At 36.7% G+C, this 10,843-nt stretch overlaps 2 protein-coding genes across 2 annotated transcripts in view; both read left to right on the top strand.

Moving 5' to 3' along the window:
- The window catches only part of LOC107084942 (venom phosphodiesterase 1-like), a 43,853-nt gene extending 36,884 nt beyond the window's left edge, over positions 1-6,969 (top strand). Inside the window, exons 20-25 of the mRNA XM_015375018.1 lie at positions 731-885; positions 1,325-1,460; positions 1,941-2,018; positions 4,039-4,171; positions 4,983-5,139; positions 6,307-6,969. Coding sequence (XP_015230504.1) covers positions 731-885; positions 1,325-1,460; positions 1,941-2,018; positions 4,039-4,171; positions 4,983-5,139; positions 6,307-6,480 — 833 coding nt within the window. The 3' untranslated portion in view covers positions 6,481-6,969. The remainder of the gene's footprint in view (positions 1-730; positions 886-1,324; positions 1,461-1,940; positions 2,019-4,038; positions 4,172-4,982; positions 5,140-6,306) is intronic.
- A 362-nt stretch (positions 6,970-7,331) lies between these two features.
- Positions 7,332-10,843, top strand: part of LOC107084929 (tumor necrosis factor receptor superfamily member 6B-like) — a 9,789-nt gene continuing 6,277 nt past the window's right edge. The window contains exon 1 of the mRNA XM_015375011.1: positions 7,332-7,425. Coding sequence (XP_015230497.1) covers positions 7,332-7,425 — 94 coding nt within the window. The remainder of the gene's footprint in view (positions 7,426-10,843) is intronic.

Consider the following 10,843-nt stretch of genomic DNA (forward strand, 5'->3'; position numbering starts at 1 on the left):
CGAACTTCCCGACCTCAAACGTTGTGGGCGGGACTAAGTTCGGAATGGCACCCAGGCTAGGAGAGCAAAGCTGTAAAACAGAAATGTACGCAATTAAAGTGACATTTTTTTATTTCATTCTTGGCCTCCTCCTTGTGGGACTTGCCTGGAACACTTCCGCAGATGCCAGAGGGCATCGGAAAAAAATGCCAAAGCCACTTCAGTTGACTCTTCTCTATGTAGAGAAGAAGCACTACTCTGCTCTATTCTGATGAGCGAGGTCCTCGCCCTATGTCTAAAGGAGTAGCTATCCAACCTCACTTCAGCCCCTTAGATCTCGGAGTTGCTCTTTCAGTCATGATACAGATTTCATAACCATACTGTAGGTGAGGGTAGAAACATAGATTGAATGATAAATCGAGAGTTTTGCCTTTTCACCCAGCTCTCTCCTTACCTCAACGATCTGGCGCAGTGTCAGCATTAAAGCGGCACCTACTGCAATCCATCAGTCTAACCCACCATTCTCCCCCAAGATACTTTAACTACGTCACAAATTCAGTTTCTACAAAGTGTGTCTTTATTTGTAAGTACTTCAAACTTTCAAATACTCAATGTATTGATTTATGTGATTAGACATTTGAATTTGAACAAAAAATGGTGTAGCTCACCAGACTTTCCATCCATTACTTTTGGTTTACCAGGATATTTTTGTTGATAAATGATCACATGCTTTACATTTCTGATGTTTCAGAGTCTGGTGCAGAAAAGAAGCATGTGCCATTTGGCCGTCCTCAAGTGCTGCAGCCTGAACACAATTACTGCATCCTTCACCAAGAAGGATTCATCAGCGGATACAGCCAAAATGTTATCATGCCTCTCTGGAGCTCCTTTACCATTGACAAACCGGTAAGGATTTAAATGTGTTTGGAAAGTAGGATAAAACACACATTTATAAATGTTTCACAGTTAAAAATCCAAACATTCTAAATCTAAAGCAATAATCATAATCATTTCTAACTTGCTTTGAAAAGTCATGCAATATTAAGCAGCTTTAGTACTGTTTAAAGAATTTTGTATTGACTTAAGACAGATGTAGTTACATGACTAAAGCTGTGAAAGTATTTAGTCATTCTAACCCTCAAGGCTTTGGGATGTGTTTTTACCACACTGGGCTTATGGTCTTTTTCAGTCACCTTTTAATCTTTTTTTCTCTTTCTTGGCAACAATTTCCACAGGATGTTTAATGCAATGAATCAAATGTTAGTTTAAACCTACTTTTGGATAATTTGTAATGACTAATTTGATGACTAATGTTTAATTGTGATAATTCTCTCCATTGCATTAGACCAACTTGGACCCGTTGCCAGCAGTAACACCCAACTGTTTGAGGGCTGATGTGAGATTACCAAAACTACTGAGTCCCAGATGTGATCAATATGAAGCTGCGGAAAAGTTGACCTATGCCTTCTTATATCCGCCAAGTTTGTGATTAAATTAATCTTACTAAATATTAACGGGTCTATGTATGGAATGAGGAAACTATGGCAAACAATAACAAAGACCTTTCAAAGATACTGTATTTCACTGTGGTTGCAGTTTTTACAGACACTAGTAGCCACTTAATGAACAATTTACTAAGCAATGCAGGAATTTCACTTAATAATCATCCGTTGGTTGATGTTTTTTTTTTTTTCGTTTTTTTACTTTAATCAACTTCAATACACAATTTATGGCGTGTAAATAATGAAATTATCTCAATTTTAGTTTTAAAAAAAACTCTCCTGCACATTATAAGTACTGTAGACATTTTAAACCTGCAATCCTAAGTTTCCCTCTCTACTCTTGCAAATCACATGTTATTGTATTACATGAATGTTTGAAATGAACTGATTCAAAGGAGCACAGTTATATTTAACTTTTGAATATTAGCAAAGTGAATGCTTGTTTTAATGTTTTTACAGATTTAAATCAAACAGCAGATCAGCAGTATGATGGCTTGACAATGAGTAATGTTATCCCAATGTACCCTGCATTTAAAAGTAAGTTCAGATTTGATTCCTCTAAAGCCTGATGCAAAAGGACATTAATTTTTTAAAAAGCATTTGTTTTACTGTAGTAAAAATAAAATACTGGGATTATCGGGTGTAAAAAACCAGAAGCAAGATAAACTATTTCTCATCATTCTCTGCTTTTAATGTGACACATATTCTATACAACTGAAAAGGGGCATATCAAATCAAAAATGGTGGGATATTTCTGCACAACCTTTTTAATATTGCTATATTGAAGCACCTTTTAAGTCTTCTCGCGGAGTCTTCTCTTGCAGAATTCTATATGAATGAAATGTTGAGATATGCCAGTCAATTTTGAAAATTTCTATTGGATTCTTGGGATATTGCTTGTCCAAAGCATTATTTTTCAGGTGGCCACTAGACAGTTACAAACATTTTAATCCTTATCCCATTTTTTAATATTTCTTCTGTATATTATGACAAATGCATGTTCTCGATAATAAGAACAGAGCTTCAGCTTTTTAGCTTAAATTCAGGGATATTGGGTAAAAGTATGTGTAGACCTGTCTTTAATGACATTCTTCTCCATAAAACACCCAGTTTAATGTGAAAAAAAGTAATGCCAGATAAAGAAATAACCATACCATGTTTCACTTTAGGTTATGTTATTTTGGTGAGTTACTGTGTAGCTTTTTTCCTTATGTTTTTAGAAGGACTGGGTCATTAATCTTAAAGAAGCTGTTTTTGGTTTTCAATCTAAACATTTGCAGAGATAGAGAGAAAATCCAGGAGACTGTTTTGACAAGTAGAGCATCACCATGGCTAACCAAAAAGTTGTTTAAGCTCCTTCTGTTACTGTTTTGCCTTCCTGATAATGTTTTCTCTATGTTATGTTCCAATTATTGATGACTACAGCACTTGTTATGTCTGCACTTATGATACGTTTGTACAGTCATATCATTTTGATAATGTTTACCCTCCCTTTAAACAATGGCTTCATGAAATTACAGAACCTCCCTTCAAAAAGCTTAACTGAATTACTTCCATATGAACATGTGCACAAGTATTTCAGTCTAGAAAAACTCACACAAAGAGAAAAGACAAGTAGGAGAAATTTATTGATACAATTACTTTCTCTTTGGCGCTCAGACCTTGGCAGGAAACATAGCACTTAATTTTGATAGACATGAATGAACAGGAGCAAAGAATAGGGCTGTTTTCCCCCAGGCATGAAACTGGTGGTGGAGTGGAGATAGATGAAGTTGGTCAGTCTGTAGACTGCTGGTTAGCAAGATGGTCTGCTGAGCTTTATGGGGAGATCCAGTGGATTGAGTGAGCTGATTCTAGAGCTTCACTCAGTGACCTGGAAGATAGAAGTCCAGTTGGATAACACAGGTTGAGAGAACCTGTCCATAATGAGCAAGCATGAAGCAAGAGTGGAGAGGAAAAACTCCCCGTTGGGAAGAAACCTTTGGCAGAACCAGCCTCAACATGGCGGTCTTCTGCCAGACCGGTTAATATGAGACAGGGAACGCAGTAAGAGTCCGAGAGGAATGACTGATGAAGCTTTAGCTATGATGGTGGAGGAGGGGCTGGAGGTGGGTTGAAACTGTGTCATCTGAATGAAGTCACACAGTGCATCTGCCGCCTGCGCCCAGGAGCAGACTGGTGCGTATAGGAGGCCTTTTAAGATAAGCTTTGGATGCCGATTGGCTTTCGTAGAGGTGTGGTTCAAAGCTGATTGGCTATGTCGCAGGTGGATGTATGAAAAAACACTGACTTCTTCAGTTAAATTTCCGCCTAAGCTCCATTTCAACATGTGATTCATCAATGTAACAATATTCCAGGTTTGCTGTTCATTATACCTTTAACCTTAACATAATTATTTTCCAAGCTGGCTTTAAAGAGGTATTACATTAAAATGAAGGGAAAAGCTCTGAAATTATTAGTCTGTCTCATCTCCTAACATTTGAAAAAACTGAGCAATTAACCAGGTGCAAAGTTTTGACTCTACTTGTATTTATTATATCTCTCTTTTCTTTCTTAGGGATCTGGGATTACCTCCACAACACTTTGCTAAAGAAATATGCATCTATATACAATGGCATTAATGTGGTGACTGGACCAGTCTTTGATTACAACTATGATGGCAGATATGACACTTCAGAGCAGATAGACCAGTAAGTTTCAAGTCTGTAATAATGTTCTGCTACTGAGGTGTGGACTTTGACCTGCTGACTTGACTTGGGTCAGACCCCAGACTTGAGACTTTACTTGTTTATATTTGAGAAGACTTGTGACTCTTGTGGGTACTAGTTACTTCTATCTTCTATCTTTACAGTAAACATTTTACGATGCAAATTAAAAACTGCAAATAAAAAAAAGGCAAAAACACTGGTCCACATTTGTATACTCACATAATTAACTTTCAGAAATGGCTCAGTATGAGCTATAAATTAATAACATTAATTTAGAGTGAAGCTGGTTATCACAGATACTCCACAGTCTGATCTAGAAAAAAATCCTACACTAGATATAGAAAGCTATTAAGAGACATACCCAAAAATACTTTTTGTCAAAGTTTTGCTATAAGCATTGAATATGTGGGCTAAAATAGGAACAAATATCCTTCTTTCCAGATTTTTGTTTGTTGAAAATATTCTAAATTACAGTAGTTTTGCTTTTCATTCCACTTGATAATAATGTTATGCTTTTTATTTCTCTTCACCAGCAGAAAAGATTTAAATAAAAGTGAAACTAGAGATGTGAATAATTTGTAAGATACTGTTTCTGATTTGTTTGGAATTTAGTGTTCACTAAAAATCGGATTAAGAAGAGTTCAAGCTTTGTTTGACGGACACAAAGACCTCTACAGACTTAGATCATTTTAGTAAAGATTGACTGGAATCTTATTTCCCTTGTGCTTTGTGTAAAACGAAACACATGGTTTGTGTCAACTGGATGACAGCAGATGTTTGTGTGTAATTGTAGAGTCGTGCCTGGAACCAACATATCCATCCCCACGCATTACTTTATGGTGTTGACAAGCTGCAAGGACATGCAAAAGCCAGTGAGCGCTTGTGACGGTGAACTGCAAACAGTTTCCTTCCTCCTTCCTCACAGAGCTGACCACACAGAGAGTTGTAAGGTAAGATGTGAAAAAACAACAGTGCACCCACATGTGTCCCAGATTTTTATCCAAAAGTCGCCACTGAACAAAACAAGGAAACTAAAACTTTTCCGTAGACCCCTTTCATGTAGGACTAACCCCTGGCGGAATAAAGCCAACAACAAAGAAAGGTGCACACAAGTTGTAACACGTAAGGATACTTAGAGTGAACCTGCCTCCAATTCAAGATCAGTGGCTTTTCACGTGGGCTTTTTAGTTTTTCTGCGTACTGAATCTGGGGAGGAGTAACACTGATAAACTTAAAAACAAGATGGAACATTTTAAATAAAAAAGATTGCATTGTTTAAGAAACGACATCACATTTATCTCAGATCTCACAATTTGGTATGAACAAAAAGCACAGCAAGATATGTAGAGATCTGTGATCTTGATTACATAATCTCAATGTTGTTGTCGTTTCAGTTGTTAGCACTTACTTTAAAGGCAATTTTTTGGGGAAATGTAGTTACATAATTATTTTTCCAGGAGGGAAACATCTCCAAATGTATGAACATGCACAAATACACATTTTATTGCAGATTTTGTTCAATCCACCTTAAAAAATCCTATCTGTTTCTCTTCAACCGATCACATTAATAGGTTTCTATATATAATTGATCCAAGCTTTGGTTGGTTTGGTTAATGTTGCTATTAAATATTGTTAGTGATATCCTCGGTAATAGCTTTGTCCACACTTTGTCTTCTAGTGGGATATTAATCTTAGAAACATGATAAAAGAAATTTATAATGGAAACAATGCGGATATTAAGCTTTGGGTAAAGACTGACTCCTACTATAATGTGGAATTGTGGTCTGTGTGAGGAACCAAACTTGTTTAAATAAACTAAATCAGTTCTACCAAAAATGGGGGTACAAAAATATCCTTGATAACTGATAACTGACCCTGTTTTGGAAATAAAGAAATCACTAAGAAATTACCCAATTTGCCCTAATACTCACAGTAGTTGTAGTTGCTTTTTTTATTATTATTTTATGAGGTAAGGAATTTACCAAAATTAATAATTACAAGTATTTCACTATGAAAAATGTATGCAAAAAATAAACACAATTGTAAGAAATGAGTCTGTTAGGTTTGAGATACTGCAAAAACATGCTATATTTAATATTATTTTCCTTACATTACAGAGTGCAGAAGATGAATCCCTTTGGGTGGAAGATCACATCTGGTTTCACCAGTCAAGAGTCAGAGATGTTGAGTTGGTCACTGGACTGGACTTTTACTCTGGCAGTAGTCTACCAGTTCCAGAACTGCTGAAGATGAAGACCCGCCCAACAGCTGCCATTAAAAGAAAACAGTGACCAGTTAAATCAGAAGTAAACACAAGCATGTAGACCTTCTGTAGTCTCTAATGTGGGTTATGTCTTGTCTGCTGTACACTTAAAGCACTTATCCAAGTAATTCTATTTATTTACGTCTCAGTTTTATCATTTATTCAGTAATGCTTTATTTTCAGTATACTCTGTTTTTGTTATCTCTTTTTGTCTTTATGTCAAAGGAATTGATTAAAACAATGCCTTGAAAAGAAAACAATTAGCATTAACAGATTGATAAGGAATGAACATAAATCATTAGTATGGACTGACAAGCCCCAACCAGAACATTTCTTACTCAACATTCCTGTGAAACAGTCATTATGTTGCTGTCAACTTTGATCTTCAACTTTGTCTTATGCATGGCTTTTTTTCATCCTCCACCTGAAATGTGAATGATGTTTACTTTGTTCTCAAAATATCTTGTACAGGATTAATATGTTCCCATATTTTGATGTATTTGTGACAATATCTTACTTGAGAAATATGCAATCAATAAACAAACTCCAAGCTAGATCGAAATATTGGACATAATGTAATGACCTCAGAACCTTGGACCCAATACTCAGGCAGACAGATCAGGACGATTTTCTAACCAGCTTTATTTTAAAGTACAGCGAGCGACTGGTCATCAGCAGGGCAGATAACCGGATTCTCTGCAGGAATAGAAAGCTTAGGTCAGTGACTAAAATGTCGGGCTGATGGCGACTAGGAGCAAATGTCAGTGACCTGGTTGCTATAAGAGGTCATTCCGATCCCAGTGGAAGAGGTAAATACGGGACGGAGATTGTCCACCACTTGTGGCCATATCCGACACCAAGGAGAAAACAGTGTCCGTGATGGACTATCCAGAGCAGAAGTACAATCCGAACCAGGGTGACAGACCACATGATCAGAGAGATGAACAGGTACCCAAGGAGAATCCAAGCCAAGGTGAGTAACACAATCCAAGTTCAGTAAACCTGCAAAATCCAGGAAATCAGTCCAAAAACAAAACTGACAGAGCAGACAAGGGCAAGGCAAAAACTTGAATATCCAGAAGCAGAAAACAAGTCAGAATTAGAATCACAGAACACTTTCTTGGATGCTAATTGCATGAATGCAAATTGCCAAGGCTTTTTTAGAGCTTTTTAGGGCTTTTCTTTCCTGAAAGCCCTAAAAAGAAAAGGCGGCAATGTATTGGGACAAAGACATGGTTGAGCAAATGTGGCTTCTGCGGTCTGTCCATTTCACACAAAGAACTCCATCTCATTCGCACCCCCGCCATGCTTCTGTTTTTTGTCTGAGAGCAAGAAGAAGAGGAATCCTTGCTTGCGCATGCCCACTGAGCGATTTGCCCACGACGACCGACTGAATTTCAAACAAGTTTGATTCTCTCCCGACCTCACGACTCCTGATCTGAAGGTGGTCTTGAGAGGCTGATCGCCTCTAGTCCGATTGAAACATTTTTGCACAACTGGAAAATCGGCCTGAAAAGGGCAAAAAATCTTACAGTGTGTGTCCAGCTTTACTCACAAAAAAGCTTGAAAAATCTGCCACCCATGGTAGGCATACAAACGGCATAAATAGCAGAGGGAAACAGGTGGAAACAATAAGTGTTAATGAGCCTCAATGCCAATTAGACAGGTGAACAGGCGTAAATGAAAATGCCAACCATCACCACTTGACACATCATACTTTGGAGAAGCCGTGGAGAATGTTATGCTGATTGTATCGTCCTCCAGCCTCTCTGATTTGGCAGTGGATAAGTAACAGTTTTGGGAGACATTTCATTGTAGGGCTATGCAGAGTTCATTAAGCTAACCACTACTGTAGGTACCCTGATAGCCGTCACGTACCAGGATGAGGTCCTTAGATCCACTGTGAGACCATATGCTGGTGCACTGGGCCACAGATTTGTTCTGATGCAAGACAATATAAGTTGTCATGTGACTGAAGTGTCTGCTATTCCCACATGATGAAGACATCAATGTTATGGACTGGCCTGCCCATGACATGAATTCAGTCAGCACATCTTGGACATCATACCTCATTCCATTCCCCAACCCCATGTTGCACTACAGTAGGTATAGGAATTGAGTGGTGCTTTCATTAAGGTCTGGAAGGAGATCCCTGACGTCATCAGGAGCAGGCTCAAGCATTGGAAGGTGGTCCACCAGGCAAGTGGAGACCATACACTGGTAGTCATTGTTATTTGAGCTGTACAACACTGAAAACAAGATCTATCATTATTAAATATAAATAAATTACATCACTCCAAAAACCATGGTTACTGTAATGACATTCCAAAAACTTCTCAATGCTTGTTAATGGCTGTCATGGAAACATGGGAACATCAACGCTTACATAAACATAGGAATAAGGAGTGCTTTTCTTTTGATGTAATGCTGCCTTAAGGGGAAATGTCTCTGCTTTCATTCACCTGCTCATGTTGTTACTTGTAGGTACCCACAGGGGTTTCCATTTTTATATCTATTTCACACTGATTTAATCAATAAACACAATCGTGTCCTAATCAGGTGCAAACTTAAAGGGAATTATGTTTTTTTTTTTTTTTTTTTTACATTGGCCCCTTGATTTAATGTTATTACATCATGTTCTACTCACCCATAGGAGTTTTGTGTCATTTGGAGCTGTTCCAAAGATATTCGGTTAGGATATATCCAAGTAACATCTTCCTATGGGCAAGTGACTTGAAGGCACAAACTAAACTGTTCGTAATTTATCATTTATGATACGCCAGCATTCATAACATGTAGGAGAATCACCGTCCCCCAGACATCTGCTGTTAAATTTTTTATATTTATATTTTTTTTAAACAAAGCAGAGTGTGTAAACTTTTAACTCTGTCCTTGCTGCCTTGCTTTTACCTGCTTCTTATAGGTCAGAAAATGTGAAAAATATTCCATTTCACATCACTATATCTGGTTAATGTAGTAACAAAGTTTGTCTTGATTTTATATCTTTATTTTAAATTGCATCAGACATTAGAGGTTTTGCATAGAAAATATTTTCAAGACTTTGTTTTGTTTATTAGAAATGGTTTAAAGACACAGGCTAAGGGTGTTATTTGAAATGTAAATACTAAAGCTAAAACATTTTTGATAATGATTTTTGGCAAACTGTTCCAAAGAGCATTGAGGATTAATCTAAGTTCTTAGTAAATACTGCACAAGGGAGCCAACTGTGATGACATTTATTTATAAATGTTTTATTTAATCATTATTTTAAAAGTCATTGTTATCATTAACAAGATTGAGTCAGAGGAGTTTTCCTCAGCAGGTTGTGAAACTAGTCTGAACTGGTTGGAGAATCTCAATGATCACGTGCATGTAGAACAGGCAGTAAAAGTGAAGTGGTTTCTCCTTTTTGTTTGACATCACATCTTCCATCCCTTTCATCTGGACTTTTTGCTACTTCTCTCTGAAAAAAGAAACATATACCCAAAACTTAGGAAAGTTGCAGAATTTATAGACCCAATATCAAATTCTATTTAGGGTTTTCAAAAATCCCCTAATTGAACTGCCACCTTAATATGGAGAAGTGCCAGTATACAATTTTCTCTTTTTATGTCTGCTTTTGTAAAGTTTAACAATAAATAGGTTTAATTTGGATAAATAGATTAGGAAAATATGACTGACACCAAAATACACTCAATGATACTTCAACACACAGCTAAAAGTTGATATTTTTCCAGTTGAATGTTTTTGTTCTGTTTTTGCTACAAAAAAATGGCATAGTCCACAGTATTTTGTTCCATATCTGATGTGATGCATTCTGGAACAGGGACACTCCCTTTGGAAATGTATACAAACCCACTTCAGATATTTCAGAAAAAACACAGACCTTGTTTGTTACAGTTAATGTTTTGCCTGAAGAAAGTAACACATACAGATGAGTAATATTATATTTTTTACATGACAGACAGAATCCTGATGACAGAGCTCTATGGGAGGTACGCTCTATTGAAACTGAACCACCCACCAGAGCAATACCAAAAGAAACTCCACTCTAGTTTAAGGAAACTCCTTCTTCTGATATTTAAAACTGGTATCACAAAATCAAGCAAAACCATTTAGTGAACATGTGAGGCTGTTTATCAAACACATATTCTCTTCAACAAATTCTTACTTTAATAAAAGTTTTTTTTTTTTAAGTTTTAGATTATTTTAATCAAAATGCATCCCATTACGCATCCCCCGCATCCCTATAGAACAAACATTAATTCAGGGTCAACTTTCATAAATACTTAAATGTTTTTATTACTAAAAAAAATAAAATTAAATAATCAAACAGGAAAAATATCTACATTTTTAGAAAATATCTAAAATATGTATCTATATATATATAG

Source organism: Cyprinodon variegatus, unplaced genomic scaffold (genome assembly GCF_000732505.1).
Source record: "Cyprinodon variegatus isolate N-32 unplaced genomic scaffold, C_variegatus-1.0 Scaffold112, whole genome shotgun sequence".
In the NCBI taxonomy this organism is placed as follows: Eukaryota; Metazoa; Chordata; class Actinopteri; order Cyprinodontiformes; family Cyprinodontidae; genus Cyprinodon; species Cyprinodon variegatus.